The sequence below is a fragment of the Balaenoptera physalus genome (genome assembly GCF_965194825.1).
Source record: "Balaenoptera physalus genome assembly, chromosome: 11".
NCBI classification, from domain to species: Eukaryota; Metazoa; Chordata; class Mammalia; order Artiodactyla; family Balaenopteridae; genus Balaenoptera; species Balaenoptera physalus.
In genome coordinates this window covers 88,088,293-88,106,154 of record NC_138896.1, presented here as the reverse complement: position 1 = coordinate 88,106,154, position 17,862 = coordinate 88,088,293, and the positions used below count along the sequence as shown (strand labels likewise).

Genomic DNA, 17,862 nt, shown 5'->3' with positions numbered 1-17,862 from the left:
GAAGAAAGCAAAGGCATTCAAGTCATTTTATGAACTTGTTAAAGGTACAGGTTTGTTCCAAAGGAATGATATTAATGTTGGAATGGACACATTTATTTAATCAGCCATCGCTACAGCCTAGGTACATTAATGCTGTTGGTGAGAGCGAGAAAATGGTCCAACAAAGGAAGAGAACTTAATATCTGAAAACCCACTATCAAAGAAATATCAAATGATGCAAAGGAGGAGTGATGGTTGCACTGAATTTGAGGATGGACATCAGTCAAATTGTGTCGGTGTCAGGGGGTGGCAAACTATGGCCCATGGGCCAAATCTGGCCTCCCACTTGTTTATGCGAATAAAGTTTTATTGAAACACAGTCTGCTTATTCATTTACACATTGTCTGTGACCGCTTTAATGTTGCAACAGCAGAGTTGAGTAGCTGGAACAGAGACTGGCCCTCAAAGCCGACTAGCCCTTAACAGAACAAGTTTGCTAACCCCTCATGTATGTCAGCAGCGCCCCTACGATCACCCAGCTGTTTCAGACAGCCCTGCGTGTGGTATGGTAAAACAAACCCTGGTTGAAACTATGACTCCTTAATAGCTAAGAAACCCTGAACTCTCAGAGCCTCAGTCTATCCATGAAATAGAGGTTATAAAACCTATCTTATAAACTTAATGTGAGTGTACTGCGGATGATGCTGAATAAATTATAGTTTCCTTGCCAGCTGCCCTGAAGTCTTTATAGGTGTCTAGAAATCAAAGACTTTTCAATCCCCTACTCATGGCGTTTGCTCTGTAAGACTGATTTGGTTCCTGCTGCTGTGGTCCATCTTATTTCCCACCACTTCACTTTGCAAGCCCCAGCCTGCTGTTACTCCTCCAGGTTCAGTTCAGTTTCTCAAAGGCACTAAGTTCTCTTCTGCCCCCTTGACCTTTGCCCATGGTGTTCTCTTGTCTCAAAGTACTTACTCTTCATTCCTCTCATACTCTACCTGGCCTCTTCCAGACTGTCCTTCAGATCCTATGCTAAATGTCACTGCCTACACGAGGCCCTCCCTGACCACCCAGTGTAACATGAGTCCTGTCCTATGATCTCAAAATACCCAAAGTCTCCCTCCCCTTCATAACCGATATCACGGTTTACGATTTCAGATATGGATACAGAATATGTTTTGGTCTGTTTTAGAAAAATCTTTCTTGTCAGCCTAGCTACTGGACCACACTCAATGGTTAAAAGAGTGCCTAGCACAGAGTAGGCTTTCAAGAATATATTGTTTCCTTCAGCAATCTGTCAATATTTGCCTGTCATTAAAACGAGTCAGGATAACCTTAAAGAGAAAAAAGAAAAAAAAAAAACTAAAGTTTTGATTCTGATGACATACTAGCTGCATAATTTGGTACAAGTCTTTTTTACCTCTCTGAGCCTCACTTTTCTCATCTGTAAAATGGGATAGGTGTTTTCTACCTCACAAGTTTATGGCAGAATCTGCTCTGGTAATGAATGAGAAAATACTAAGCAAAGTACGTATTGTGGGACCTCAATAGGTTTGCTGGCTCCAAAAGATATTTGATGGTAAAGCTGTAGCCCCAGTGATTCTCCAGATCTTTGGTACTCTCAGCTTTCTTATCTGTAAAATGGGGATAAAAATTATATCCATCTCGTATACTACTTATGTGTTAAATGTGTTAATATATGTAAAAAAGAATACTGCCAACCACCTGATAGATACCTAGTAAACATTAGCTATTGTTGTATTTGTGATTATTGTTAATCTTTCAATTCTTAAAGATTATGAACACTTTTCTGGGGAAAGTAAACATTCTAACAAAATGTTGTAAATAGTTGCAAAGAGTTCACAATTCCCCTGTGCTATCTCTATATGCTGTAAGTTACCCTTTGCCATTATCTGCCTTTGAGGCCAAATTCTAAAGAAGCAGCTTAGTCAGAGGACTTACCTAAAATTATGTCCCAAAATTGTGTGTGTGTGAACTTATCTGACTGAGCTTCCCTAACGTTCATTAGATTCTGAAAAGGATTACGTTCCCCAAAAAAGGTTTTATTTGGGATTTTTGTTTGTTCATTTAGGGTTGAGAGGAGCTTGATAAATACCAAAGGCTCTAGCTTTTCTTCTTTGGAAGTTAATTCTTTACTTTTAATTGTGGACTGACATCTGCAGCCAGAGTGTATTTTGCAAAGCCAAATACATGCAGACATTTGAAAAACCTGCATTTGGACTGCCCGACCACCTGCACAGCTGCCAACAGCTGCCACCACAGACCCCTCCTTGGGAGTAGCTGTCTGGGGTCCAGGGACCTGTGCAGTGGATCTAGCACCATAACTGCCTTGCTAGATGATCTTCCCTTTTGTGTAACACTAAATAGCAACCCTTGTAATCCTCAGCCAAGAATGTAGAAAAGCCTGCTCCTGAAAGCACCTAGGAATCTTCTGGGAGAGCTTCGGATTCGTAAATAGACCTAGCACTGACTTTTTAAAAACATGCCCTTTGCCAGGGGGGAAAAAAAAGACTATTAAAAAGTTTCTATTGGTATTGTCATGGAGCAGCAATTAGGGGTTGTAATAATAAATGAACACGTGAGGCACACGTTGAAAATTTGACATGCTTTATAAATGCCAAGTAATAATAATGATGTCACAAGGCTTTCATTTTCAAACTGTCTTAATTTCATTCTCAGTTTGAGATTGCAGATTACAGTAGTTAATTATTGGGCCAGAGTGAAACCTTAAATCAGATTTCCATTAAAGTGCGTGACTGCAGCAAATTACTTTGCAGGAGGAGAGAATGGCATTGTCTCTGGTGGTGTGGGGTCTTCCCATCACTCCTGGTGGTGATTTCCTCTTGGTGCTCCGTGATACGCCACATGTCCTAAATGATCCCATGTCCCTGAGCTACACAGCGTGTGTACTTCTGTGCCTTGCTGCTCTTGTAAAAATTCTAACTTCTTTGTTAGTATCACTCAAACTCTTTTTCTCCTCTCTCTCTCTCTGTCACATTCTCTCATGCTGCCTCTCTCACTGCTGGTCTTTCTCTCTCTCATGCTCTCACATGGTTGCTCTATATTTCTCATCTCATGTTTGCTCATGCATTCACTCTTCTCTCTGTCCCTGTCTCCCTTTCCCATCACTCCCCCTCTATCCCTGAGGGAGGTTTTCAAAGCTTGTCTTCACCCAGCTCTGGGAAAGGAAGGAATAAGCCAAAAGAACCAAGTTCCCATCCCTGGCCTCTAGTGCCTGCCACTCTTTACCTCACCCGGATTTTCTCAGGTTACTTCCCCATTCAGCCTGTAGGTCCTGAATGAACTAAGTTGGGTGACAGCTCTGCCTTCATCCTGGCTGCCCTCTTTTACCTAAGTTCCCGCTCGCTCTTTCTCTTTGTCACCTGGAACATCATTTCTTCCAAAATGCCCCTCTCGCTACAGCAGTCTGTACCACTGGTGGTGCCCTGGTCTTAGCTCCGTGAGACTAAGGAGCCAGGATTGTAATTGCCAGTTTGCTGGTCTGCCTCGAACTAGTCTTTGAACTCTTTGAGGGCAGTGATGACCTCTTATTCATCTCCATATCCCAAGCACTTAACTCTGTGCCTGGTTTGGGAGATGGCCATTAAGTGTCTATTGAAATTAATTTAATTCATTCACTCTTGAAACCATTATTTATTAGGTGATTACACTATGTCATGGATTGTGCTAGCTGCTTATAAAAAAACTCCTGTTGTAGAGGAGCACAAAGGTGACCCACCCAGGGTGTTGTATCTTGGGCATGGGGATACAGGGTGAGAGGTGAATATACTACATTGGAGAACAGTTGTCCTTTTTTCAGCACACCTAACAAAGCCAGCTGTTCATCCACCATTGGAAAAGAGGGCTTTTCCTTGGGTTCAGTACCAGTTGAAGTGGTTGGCTCACTTTTAGGTACACGTTGTTGTATGAAGGGTATCTGTATTTGTCAGATGCTCGTTAAACACAGTGAGATACTGACATGGAAGACTCATGGGAACTGATACTAAACGAGGCAATACCAGAATCACAGCTCATATCTGACACTTGCTCCAGGGTATACATCTACTGAGAAGCATTGGATCACAGGGCCAGGGGCATCTTCCTGCCTCTTGTGCCTCACTCCTGCCTATGTGGGTGACTTCACATATGCTTGCTGTGTGTGGTATGCCTACTCTATAGAACAGTCATACTGTTTTAGATGGATTAAATAGAATAATTCACCCTAACTTGATGACACAGGAAAGCTTCACTGAGAAGTTGTTGACATCTGAACTCATCCCTAAGGAATGTGCAGGTTGCACCATGGCAGAGGTATAGAGGAGCCACTATGTACTTTACTAGAAAGCTTAGTTCTTCTACAAAAACTGAATGAGCCTCAGCTCTTTCTGAGTTTCTCTCTTGGACCCTGTGGAGTCATTATTGCTCTTGAGTGGTTTTTGTCTTCCATTGTTCTGGCAAGCTCCTCTCCATCCCACAGCTATTTGAAAACTACTGCTGTACCAGGCCTCAATACTAACAGCATTTAATAGCCATCATTAGAAAACAAGCTTCTGCTTACCAGTCAGCCTGCTGTGAATGGTAACGGGAGATTTCTTTTTTGGGAGTAGCTCCAGTGTCTGATTGGTTTGGAAAATATTGCTCATTTATTTTATTCTTAAAACATTACCTTTTTACTGAACTTCAATAAGTTTGTGTTTCTGTAATATTCAAATTCAACATAGCTGCAGTCTGCTGAAAGGTTTTCTTCTTTTACTTGCTGTCTAGGTAACCTGTCCACTTTCACCATTGCTTGTTGAAATAAATGCATGTGTAAATATCCATTAGGTACCTTACAGGCATGTAGTAAGCATCTCACATGTCTTATTTAGGCCTTTCAACAACTTTATGGACTAGGTACTATTATTCCCATTTTATAGGTGGGGAAACCATGTTCGAGACAGGGTATGGCCCGTGCCCAAGATTCCAGCTCTAGCAGCTGGCATGAATGAAGAATCAGTAGGCAATCTAGAGGCTGACTTTGAGCCTTACCACTGCTACTTGTTAGCTGTGTAACACTGGGACACATCATGTGAATTTTCTGAATGGCTTTATCAGCTGTAGAGGGCTAACCCTCACTGTACTTACTGTACTGTAAAGCAGGGATCAAAATTAAAAATGAGGGTTCATGTAATGGCACTTTTTAAAGAGTTAAGTGCTGAACAAATGTAAGGTATCCTTTTCTCATATGTTTTGTGTAGTTAATTTAGCATATTGAAATAATGGGATTTAAAAATGGCATGCAGCACACACATATATGCTTTGCAATTAGTGTAGCATAATTTAATTGTGACTCCATTGTTGGAATTTTGATGCCTCCAGCTTGATGAATAGCCATTATCTGTGGGTGTTATCAATTAATCTAGGTAATGAATTCTCTTCATTATCTCGTTCTTCATGTTAATTATACAGGATTTTCTTATACCTATTTATCAAGTCAGGGCAAGTACAATTTTTTTGGCCCACACGCCTTTGAGTATGGAATATGTACAAGCAGGTTAACATGATGGGTTTAAATTTACATTTCTGAAAAATTCTAGTCAGTGGCTTGGCTTTTCTTATATCGTTATAGTGTGAGCTTGTATCTTTTTATTTTGGGGGTCTTTTTTTTTTAATCAAAAAGGTCATTATCTAAGATAATTAAGCTATCTCTGACTTTTGAGACTATACCTCTAGCATATCAAAGAGGTATTAAGGAAGCATAGAAAAATTGGAATTTTTACCTAATACAAAACAACAAATAATTAATGTTACTAGTTTTGAAATATTTTATGAGGTACCAGGACAGGTAAAAATTCAAGTATAAACCATGGAGGGAAAAGACGTAACTACATGAAATTTTAAATGGCACTATTCATAAATAACATCCATTACATCTTAACATACGTTACATCTTACAGAAAAACCCAAACGAACTTTCTGGCCAGCCCAATATAAGGCACAGCAGAAGACAGTGTATAAGAAATGAGTGGTGACTGAATTCATTTTGAATTCAGAGAAGTGATTGATAGGATAATCTGGGTTAATATGGTAATGTTATATATTGATATTTATTAATTAAATACTAAACTTTAACTTCAGCATTTTCTGGGTCTTGTTTTATAGTTTATATTCTGTGTTTTTTAAAAAAGATTATTATTTTAATTGTCTCTGTTGTTTAGCCAATTATTTGGGGGAATGTTGACTGTCAGCATTTTGATGGGCACCTTCCTGTTTTTTATTTCAGGTTGAAGCCATCCTAGTCAATATTTTTGGCGGAATCGTCAACTGTGCCATCATTGCCAATGGGATCACCAAAGCCTGCCGGGAGCTGGAACTCAAGGTGCCGCTGGTGGTCCGGCTTGAAGGTAAGTTACTGTAGATTTCCACAGTGCCAGTACCCCCCTTCTTCAGGATCAGGTGACCAGCATGTTCTGCATTCACAAACTTCCTGAGACAACATAAGGAAACACTGGATTACATAAGATGAAGCAAATGCAGTACTTCTCTGAGCTTTTACTTTGCATTGCAGCTCTCCAAGAATGGCACATGTTATGAGTCTCCAAATTTTCCAAACATATTCCAGGGTGGAGCCCTTTTATTATGAATCATACCATGAGATTAGTGTTCTGGGAAAAACACTCTGAGAAATGCTGCTCCAAGAATTTTTCATCATGAGACACCAAGGGTTCTCAAACTTTTTGGTCTGAGGACTCCCTACTTGTTAAACTGGAGAACCCCAAAGATCTCTTGTTTATTTTGGGTTATATCTGTTGATATTTATTAATTTATTTAACTGATTAATAAATTAATTTGGTAAGAGGAATAACTACTTGGAACTTTTTAAATACTCATTTTTTAAATAATAAACTTTTAATTTTTGCATTATATATTTTATATGTAAATATATATACTATATAATTTATGAAGAAGTAAATATATCTTTTTAAAAGTTTAGTAAGAATAGCAGCACTGTTTTATGGCTTTGCAAATCCCTTTAATATCTAGCTTAATATTTGCTTCTGCAAGGGATCTGTTGCAATCTGCTGTTTTGGTGGAAGTATATGAAGAAAATTTGACCTCATAGAGCTATGTATCTGGAAAACAGAGCAGTTTTTAATAATCATTTCATACAATTCTGAATATTATTCTTTGATACTACACTAAAACCTGTAACAGTGTCTTTATTACAGATAAGTTTTAACATAGAATCTGAAACTATTTCAATGAACTTTGTTTTTGAATTTTAAAAAATTTTTATTTATTTATTTTTAACATATTTATTGGAGTATATTGCTTTACAATTGTGTGTTAGTTTCTGCTGTATAACAAAGTGAATCAACTAATACGTATACATATATCCCCAAATCCCCTCCCTCTTGCATCTCCCTCCCACCCTCCCTATCCCACCCCTCTAGGTGGTCAAAAAGCACCAAGATGATGTCCCTGTGCTATGTGGCTGCTTCCCACTAGCTATCTGTTTTACATTTGATAGTGCATATATGTCCATGCCACTCTCTCACTTCGTCCCAGCTTACCCTTCCCCCTCCCGTGTCCTCAAGTCCATTCTCTACATCTGCATCTTTATTCCTGTCCTGCCCCTAGGTTCTTCAGAACCATTTTTTTCTTTTTTTTTTATAGATTCCATATATATGTGTTAGCATACGGTATTTGTTTTTCTCTTTCTGACTTATTTCACTCTGTATGACAGACTCTAGGTCCATCCACCTCAGTACAAATAACTCAATTTCGTTTCTTTTTATGGCTGAGTAATATTCCGTTGTATACATGTGCCACATCTTCTTTATCCATTCATCTGTTGATGGACACTGAGGTTGCTTCCATATCCTGGCTATTGTAAATAGATCTGCAACGAACATTGTGGTACTTGACTCTTTTTGAATTACGGTTTTCTCAGGGTATATGCCCAGTAGTGGGATTGCTGGGTCGTATGGTAGTTCTATTTTTAGTTTTTTAAGGACCCTCCATACTGTTCTCCATAGTGGCTGTATCAATTTACATTCCCACCAACAGTGCAAGAGGGTTCCCTTTTCTCCACACCCTCTCCAGCATTTATTGTTTGTAGATTTTTTGATGATGGCCATTCTGACCAGTGTGAGGTGATACCTCATTGTAGTTTTGATTTGCATTTCTCTAATGATTAGTGATGTTGAGCATCCTTTCATGTGTTTGTTGGCAATCTGTATATCTTCTTTGGAGAAATGTGTGTTTAGATCTTCTGCCCATTTTTGGATTGGGTTGTTTTTTTTTTTTTTGGTATTGAGCTGCATGAGCTGCTTGTATATTTTGGAGATTAATCCTTTGTCAGTTGCTTCATTTGCAAATATTTTCTCCCATTCTGAGGGTTGTCTTTTCATTTTGTTTATGTTTTCCTTTGCTGTGCAAAAGCTTTTAAGTTTCATTAGGTCCCATTTGTTTATTTTTGTTTTTATTTCCATTTCTCTAGGAGGTGGGTCAAAAAGCATCTTGCTGTGATTCATGTGATTTATGTCATAGAGTGTTCTGCCTATGTTTTCCTCTAAGAGTTTGATAGTGTCTGGCCTTACATTTAGGTCTTTAATCCATTTTGAGTTTATTTTTGTGTATGGTGTTAGGGAGTGTTCTAATTTCATTCTTTTACATGTAGCTGTCCAGTTTTCCCAGCACCACTGACTGAAGAGGCTGTCTCTTCTCCATGGTATATTCTTGCCTCCTTTATCAAAAATAAGTGCATAGGTTTATGTCTGGGCTTTCTATCTTGTTCCATTGATCTATATTTCTGTTTTTGTGCCAGTACCATACTGTCTTGATTACTGTAGCTTTGTAGTATAGTCTGAAGTCCAGGAGCCTGATTCCTCCAGCTCCTTTTTTCTTTCTCAAGATTGCCTTGACTATTCGGGGTCTTTCATATTTCCATAGAAAGTGTGAAATTTTTTGTTCTGGTTCTGTGAAAAGTGCCATTGGCCGTTCGATAGGGATTGCATTGAATCTATAGATTGCTTTGGGTAGTATAGTCATTTTCACAATGTTGATTCTTCCAATCCAAGAACATGGTATATCTCTCTATCTGTTTATAGTATCTTTAATTTCTTTCATCAGTGTCTTATAGTTTTCTGCATACAGGTCTTTTGTCTCCTTAGGTAGGTTTATTCCTAGGTATTTTATTCTTTTGTTGCAATGGTAAATGAGAGTGTTTCCTTAATTTCTCTTTCAGATTTTTCATCATTAGTATATAGGAATGCAAGAGATTTCTGTGCATTAGTTTTGTGTCCTGCTGCTTTACCAAATTCATTGATTAGCTCTAGTAGTTTTCTGGTAGCATCTTTAGGATTCTCTGTGTTTAGTATCATGTCATCTGCAAACAATGACAGTTTTATTTCTTCTTTTCCAATTTGGCTTCCTTTTATTTCTTTTTCTTCTCTGATTGCTGTGGCTAAAACTTCCAAAACTATGTTGAATAATAGTTGTGAGAGTGGGCAACCTTGTCTTGTTCCTGATCTTCATGGAAATGCTTTCAGTTTTTCACCATTGAGAACTATGTTTGCTGTGGGTTTGTCATATATCGCCTTTATTATGTTGAGGAAAGTTCCCTCTATGCCTACTTTCTGGAGGGTTTTTATCATAAACAGGTGTTGAATTTTGTTGAAAGCTTTTTCTGCATCTTTTGAGATGATGATATGGTTTTTCTCCTTCAATTTGTTAATATGGTGTACCACATTGATTGATTTGCCTATAATGAAGAATCCTTGCATTCCTGGGATAAACCCCACTTGATCATGGTGGATGATCCTTTTAATGTGTTGTTGGATTCTGTTTGCTAGTATTTTGTTGAGGATTTTTGCATCTATGTTCATTAGTGATATTGGCCTGTAGTTTTCTTCTTTTGTGACATCTTTCTCTGGTTTTGGTATCAGGGTGATGGTGGCCTCATAAAATGAGTTTGGGAGTGTTCCTCCCTCTGCTATTTTTTGGAAGTGTTTGAGAAGGATAGATGTTGGCTCTTCTCTAAATGTTTGATAGAATTCACTTGTGAAGCCATCTCGTCCTGTGCTTTTGTTTGTTGGAAGATTTTTAATCACAGTTTCAATTTCAGTGCTTGTGATTGGTCTGTTTATATTTTCTATTTCTTCCTGATTCAGTCTTGGAAGGTTGTGCTTTGCTAAGAATTTGTCTCTTTCTTCCAGATTGTCCATTTTATTGGCATATAGTTAGTTGCTTGTAGAATCTCTCATGATCCTTTGTATTTCTGCAGTGTCAGTTGTTACTTCTCCTTTTTCTTTTCTAATTCTACTGATTTGAGTGTTTTCCCTTTTTTTCTTGATGAGTCTGGCTAATGGTTTATCAGTTTTATCTTCTCAAAGAATCAGCTTTTAGTTTTATTGATCTTTGCTATTGTTTCCTTCATTTCTTTTTCATTTATTTCTGATCTGTTCTTTATGATTTCTTTCCTTCTGCTAACTTTCAGGGTTTTTTGTTCTTACTCTGATTGCTTTAGGTGTAAGTTTACGTTGTTTATTTGAGATGTTTCTTGTTTATTGAGGTAGGATGGTACTCCTATAAACTTCCCTCTTAGAACTGCTTTTGCTGCATCCCATAGGTTTTAGGCCGTTGTGTTTTCATTGTCATTTGTTTCTAGGTATTTTTTGATTTCCTCTGATTTCTTCAGTGATCTCTTTGTATTTAGTAGTGTATTGTTTAGCCTCCATGTATTTGTATTTTTTTTAGTTTTTTTCCTGTAATTGATATCTAGTCTCAAAGCGTTGTGGTCAGAAAAGATACTTGATATGATTTCAGTTTTCTTAAATTTAGCAAGGCTTGATTTGTGACCCAAGATGCAATCTATCCTGGAGAATGTTCCATGAGCACTTGAGAAGAAAGTGTATTCTGTTGTTTTTGGATGGAATGTCCTATAAATAGCAATTAAGTCCATGTTGTTTAATGTGTCATTTAAAGCTTGTGTTTCTTATTTATTTTCATTTTGGATGATCTGTCCATTGGTGAAAGTGGGATGTTAAAGTCCCCTACTATGATTGTGTTACTCTCAGTTTCTCCTTTTATGGCTGTTAGCATTTGCCTCATGTATTGAGGTGCTCATATGTTGGGTGCATACATATTTACAATTGTTATACCTTCTTCTTGGATTGATCACTTGATCATTATGTAGTGTCCTTCTTTGTCTCTTGTAATAGTCTTTATTTTAAAGTCTATTTTGTCTGATATGAGAATTGCTATTCCAGCTTTCTTTTGATTTCCATTTGCATGGAATATCTTTTTTCCATCCCTTCACTTTCAGTCTCTGTGTGTCCCTAGGTCTGAAGTGGGTCTCTTGTAGACAGCATATATATGGGTCTTGTTTTTGTATCCATTCAGCCAGTCTATGTCTTTTGATTGGAGCATTTAATCCATTTACGTTTAAGGTGGTTATTGATATATATGTTCCTATTACCATTTTCTTAGTTGTTTTGGGTTTGTTATTGTAGGTCTTTTCCTTCTCTTGTGTTTCCTGCCTAGAGAAGTTCCTTTAGCATTTGTTGTAAAGCTTGTTTGGTGGTGCTGAATTCTTAGCTTTTGCTTCTCTGTAAAGGTTTTAATTTCTGCATCGAATCAGAATGAGATCCTTGTTGGGTAGAGTAATCTTGGTTGTAGGTTTTTCCCTTTCATCACTTTAAATATGTCCTGCCACTCTCTTCTGGCTTGCAGAGTTTCTGCTGAAAGATCAGCTGTTACCCTTTTGGAGATTCCCTTGTATGTTATTTGTTGCTTTTCCCTTGCTGCTTTTAATATTTTTTCTCTGTATTTAGTTTTTGATATTTTGGTTAATATGTGTCTTGGCGTGTTTCTCCTTGGATTTATCCTGTTTCGGACTCTCTGTGCTTCCTGGAGTTGATTGATTATTTCCTTTCCCATATTAGGGAAATTTTCAACTATAATCTCTTCAAATATTTTATCAGACCCTTTCTTTTTCTCTTCTTCTTCTGGGACCCCTATAATTCGAACTTTGGTGCGTTTAATGTTGTCCCAGAGGTCTCTGAGACTGTCCTCAATTCTTTTCATTCTTTTTCCTTTATTCTGCTCTGCAGTAGTTATTTCCGCTGTTTTATCTTCCAGGTCACTTATCCGTTCTTCTGCCTCAGTATTCTGCTATTGATTCCTTCTAGAGAATTTTAAATTTCATTTATTGTGTTGTTCATCATTGTTTGTTTGCTCTTTAGTTCTTCTAGCTCCTTGTTAAACGTTTCTTGTATTTTCTCCATTCTATTTCCAAGATTTTGGATCATGTTTACTATCATTACTCTGAATTCTTTTTCAGGTAGACTACCTATTTCCTCTTCATTTGTTTGGTCTGGTGGGTTTTTACCTTGCTCCTTCATCTGCTGCGTTTTTCTCTGTCTTCTCATTTTGCTTAACTTGCTGTGTTTGGGGTCTCTTTTTCACAGGCTGCAGGTTCGTAGTTCCTGTTGTTTTTGGTGTCTGCCCCCAGTGGGTAAGGTCTGTTCAGTGGGTTGTGTAGGCCTCCTGGTGGAGGGGATTGGTGCCTGAGTTCTGGTGGATTAGGTTGGATCTTGTCTTTGTGGTGGGCAGGACTACGTCTGGTGGTGTGTTTTGGGGTGTCTGTGAACTTATTATGTTTTTAGGCAGCCTCTCTGCTAATGGGTGGCATTGTGTTCCTGTCTTGCTAGTTGTTTGGTATCAGGTGTCCAGCACTGGAGCTTGCTGGTCGTTGTTGAGTGGATCTGGGTCTTAGCGTTGAGACAGAGATCTCTGGGAGAGCTCTCGCTGATTGATATTACAAGGGGCCGGGGGGGTGGTGGTCTCTGGTAGACCAATGTCCTGAACTCGACTCTCCCACCTCAGAGGCTCAGGCCCGACACCCGGCCAGAGAACCAAGACCATCAGCCACATGGCTGCTAGTGTTAGAGGGTCTCCTGTAGAGGGAGGGAGCAGCTGTGGCTCACCACAGGGACAAGGACACTGACAGCAGAAATTCTGGGAAGTACTCCTTGGTGTGAGCCCTCCCAGAGTCCACCATTAGTGCCACCAAAGAGCCTGTAGTCAGTGAACTTTTTATGCTCTGTTATATTGAAATCCATTGGTCTGTCTTGCACAGTAAGTGGATTTTACACATGCATGATTTAATCATATGGAAAATTTTGGATTATGCAGATCTTCCAAAGGTTAACACATTTCAACATACAATATCAAAAAATTTTTATCTGTTAATATCACACTATTATCAGAAAAGCTTCTAAGTATTGAGAAGCTGTCAAGGTGGTAGATGCAACTTTTCCAGAATTCTGATTTTCATTTGAAAATACAAATTTTTCTTATTATCCACAGAATGCGAAGCTGTTTTCCTTGAAGTGGCAGACTTACTTCACTCATTTTTGGGAAAACGTCTGCCATGTATCTAAGTGAACAACCATAGTGTGTTCTTTACTCTTCCATGGAAAAGTGGGTGGTTTAGCTCACTACTCAGTTATACAAATACTTTGCCTCAGAACATCCGTCATAGTTTAGTATGCAGCAGAGTGCCTTTTGTATGCTTCCCATTTGATCACACAAAATATTAGAAATATGTATACTCAAGGGTTGAGATTTAATACAATTAATTTTTTTTTTTTTTTTTTTTTTTACTGTTCATTAAGAACATTCTTACTCGAAAGTGGCAACTTTTCCTTGTGAATGTGAGGTGGTGAAAAATAACATGAATAACTAGTACAGATTCATGCTGCTTGATCCCATGGTAACATGCCCACAGTTTTACCCTCAATTACTTTTGCTTCATCAGGGCAGATTATTATTACTATTACTACTACCACCACCACTGCTACTAGTACTACTTTAAAAGTAGTTCTTACATCAGAGACTTCCCCCAGGGTTGTGTAAGCCACACTCTGAGAACCACTATAGTAGAGAAGTGAAAATAGACAGTTTACTATGAAAACTATGCAAAAGTCCTGTCCACATCGTCAGCTGATTCAGATTACAGTGATCAAGCAGCCCCTTGGATAGACTTCTGGAGTATCATTTTGGGGACAGCTTGATTTCTCCAATTACCATGCTGGTGCTGTTATTCCCTAGAGTCCTTCTTCTCAAGATAAAGTCTAGGGGTATTTTGACACTACTGTGTAGCCCCGTCTTCCTTTGAAGTCAAGCCTCCAGAACAGCTACAGTCCATTTTTCTCTGTTTGCTTCTTTCTTTGTGTCTCTTTCTTCTCTCACTCTCTGCCTCCCTGAGATTCTCCACCTCACAAACTTAGGTGTGCACCATATGGACTTAATAGAAGTAATGATCACAAAAGAAAAATGAAAATAGGAGGGGCTCCAGTTGGCAAAGTTTAATATGGACATTAAAACATATGATTGAATTAAAATTTCTTAAAAATGTAAATGCAACATAATTGATCCAATTAAAAATCATTTCAGTGAAAGGAAAATGATTGGTAAGGCTGCACTGTAAAGAAAATTCATCAAGGAGTTGATGGGTTTATCAATGTAGGTATATAACTCTGATTAAAATGTTGATCTCAGACTGTTTATTAAAATGTTGATCTCAGACTGTTTTCAGGGTCAGAGTGACCAGTGAGCCTCAGGTTGTAAAAGTCATCTCTTCTTGTGTTCTGATAGGGGAGCAGGTCTCCATAAGCAAATCATACTAGTGTCTATCACTTGGAAATGACTAGAAACTAGCACATGCTATGGTGGGGTTATTCTGTCTAGTGATCCTCCCTGTAACTCTGTTGTCAGCAGGGATCCTTAGTTATAATATTAGCTTGTAGTATACTCCTAGAAAAGAAAGTTACCTCACTTTTAATTTTTCCCAAAGGATTAAAAGGAGCACTTCTCTTATTTTCACACTATGCTTATTATTCCAGAAGTAATAAATGATCCCCATCATTTAATGTATGCTTACCATATGTAGCAGGATGGTATACATGCTTAAATGTGCAAACTACCACATCTAAGATCATCTCCCTTAATAATCAGTATTGACTATATCAAAGGTCTATCTGAGCTACTAGGAAGAAGCTTTGAAATGTCTAAGTCTGTTAGACAGTCAGGTTTGTATCTCTCTTTCTTTTTTTTTTAGATTTGTATCATTTAAATTAAAACATTTCCAAGATATATGCCTGTGTTTTTTTAATTAATTAATATGATAAATACTATGTGTAAGCCATTGAGCTTTAGACGTTAAGGAGGATGCTTAGAAATATAAGAAATGATGTCAGTTACTAGATAACTGGGGAAATAAAACAAAAAGAAAAATCAACAATACAAGCTAATATATATAAAATGTTAACCAGTGTTTGCCCTAAGAGAATCTGCTTCTCTCTTAGTAGCAATAGCCATTGGGGTATCCCAGATAACCACCAGCCTGGCTTGTGGAGATGTTGATACCTTACAATGTCCACCCTATCAAGGGGAATTGAAGATGAGCTCAAAGAGGATGCTGGGCCCCAAATTTATCTAGCCTAAAAATGTGTAGGGTGACCTTTTCTGCCACTCGCCTCCTTTCACGATAATAGCTGCTATCCTATAATAAGCACCTAAGACCTTTATCAATAGAGGAAAAGCAGGAGAGCTTTTCACATTTCCAGAGTCTTCAGTGGTATTCTTTTCTTTCTCTTGTGGAAGTTGCATCTAATGTGATAAATGACCTTAGATAGATACAAGGCTCTCACGCTCAACATGGTCATACCAGGGACACTCACTAATAGCCATATGTGTGATTCCTGGGAACACGGCTGCCCCACACCAAGATAAGATCTGTCCCAAAATTCTATTGGTCCTGCATAATAAACAAGGGAAAACGGAAGAATTCTGCTCTAACTCTACTCTTGGCTCTGATCATAGATAACAAAATACAGAAATTTGGAGATCATATTATCCACAAAGATCCTGTAAAGGAAACTAAATACAAACCATCCTCTGTGCTCTTTATGCTAAGGGACTGAATTTCTGTCCTGTAAGTTGTGCCTGTTGTAGCTCAGCCCACGTTTATTAGCATACCCTTTATTTTATTTTTTAATTTATTTTATTGAAGTATAGTTGATTTGCAATGTGTTAATTTCTACTGTGTATATATATTCTTCTTCGTATTCTTTTCCATTATGGTTTATCACAGGATATTGAATATGGCATACCCTTTTTTTAAAGCTTACTCAATATTGACAACTGTAATTATAGTACATTTACAGATGTGAGTTAGCAGCAAAATATTATAAAAGGAGAATTTCCAAGTTGAACATGGAAATAAGTAAGATTTGAATCATTGAAAAAAAGGAAGAAGGAGGAAATTTAGTAAAGGATCAGAAACAAGTCATCAGATCTGTTCCATATTTGGGAGTTGGTACTGGGATCATAACAGTGGCAAAGACTGCAAGCCAGGACCTGAGTAGATCAGTAGGCTGTCCTGTAGAAAGTAACGGTTTTGCAGCAACATGTTATGGGTGAAAAGAACTGAGTAGGACAATCAAGTTAGTAGCCAGAATCTACAGTATTAGGTAGAATCTAAAACCCAAGCAGATTTGCCGCATAGAGGTAAAAGTGAGTAGGAACAAGAGCAGAGGTAGAAAAAGAGATGAGAGAAAGTGGGGAGCTATGGTTTAAATCTGTGACCAGGAGAAGGATGGCACAGTTGATGGACTTGGGAAAGTCAAAAGTGGAAACTAGATAGAGAGACTGGGAGAGGATGACACTAGGATCTAGTCATGCTTTGTTTGAGATGAAGCTGTAACATCAGATGGAACCTGTGTGGAGGCAGAGATGAGGGAATACAGGGGAAGATCCAAAGAGAAGTATGACAGACAAATGGATGTCACCCTCATTTTGAAGGGCCCAGGGCCCAGGAAACCACACTCAGGACTCACTGCATTGGAAATTGTTCCCCTGCAGTACAGCTCAGTTAAAATGAGAAACCAGTCGAAACCCAAAATGTCCTGTCACAGAAAGTCTTGTTCTTAGTGCTTCCAGTGGGGAAAAAGTTGCTAACTACAGGGCCCTCTGAGGAATTTCTCTTAGACTCAATGTAAATTTTTCATTTGCTTTCCTCTGGGTCAGAGCATAAATTCTGCTCCTCTCACAAATCTCTCTGCATTCAGTTATATTTTACCCAAACTTAGAGTATGATTTGGTTCCCTCTGTTTTTCTAAACAGAGCAAACTCTTCATTGTCGGTGGTGACAGAGAAAGACAAAGTGATACAAAGAAGCAGGAATATTTTGAACAATTCTAGTGATAGTTTGTGTTTAACTTGACACTATACTTTGTTTTAGCCGATAAACTTCAAAATTAACTTTATTTCTATTAATATTAAAATTGGTTCACATTCCCAGAACACCCACTATTGTCTAGCTAGTAAAGGTGAGAAGAGACAGGGGTGTCCACCAACCCAGCATCTATGAAAAACTGAGTGACACGTAAAAACTAAGTGTGGGAGAAAAACCTTACCAGAGTCTGAATTACAATAATAAATAATTACTATTGCTAATATCTATTAGCTGCTTTCTAAGTTTTTGATACTCTGACACATGGCTGTATAGTCTGAATAAATGTGAGATTTTGAATGACCAAGATAACAAATATTTCAAAAGCCCAATACTGTGATTTGTTACTAGTTCAGCATCTGTTTCCTATAAATAAAGCAGGTGGCCTCTCTTGGCTGTTATGTGGCCATTCAGAAGAGCCAAGTTCCTTGCCGTCAGTCTCACCAATTTGTGGCCCACATTTTAAAGACTCTGTTGCTGCACACAGTGTGTTAGAAATGTCCTGATGTTAGAAGTTTTAATCAATCACATCAGGCTTGTTGATTTAGTGGGATATTGTGGACAAATCTTTGTTATCAGCT

General features: G+C 38.2%; 1 protein-coding gene across 3 annotated transcripts in view; it reads left to right on the top strand.

The window, feature by feature from the left end:
* Positions 1-17,862, top strand: part of SUCLG2 (succinate-CoA ligase GDP-forming subunit beta) — a 255,788-nt gene that overhangs the window by 223,465 nt on the left and 14,461 nt on the right. For all 3 annotated transcript variants that reach the window (XM_082412336.1, XM_082412338.1, XM_082412337.1), the window contains one exon: positions 6,263-6,383. In XM_082412336.1, coding sequence (XP_082268462.1) covers positions 6,263-6,383 — 121 coding nt within the window. The remainder of the gene's footprint in view (positions 1-6,262; positions 6,384-17,862) is intronic.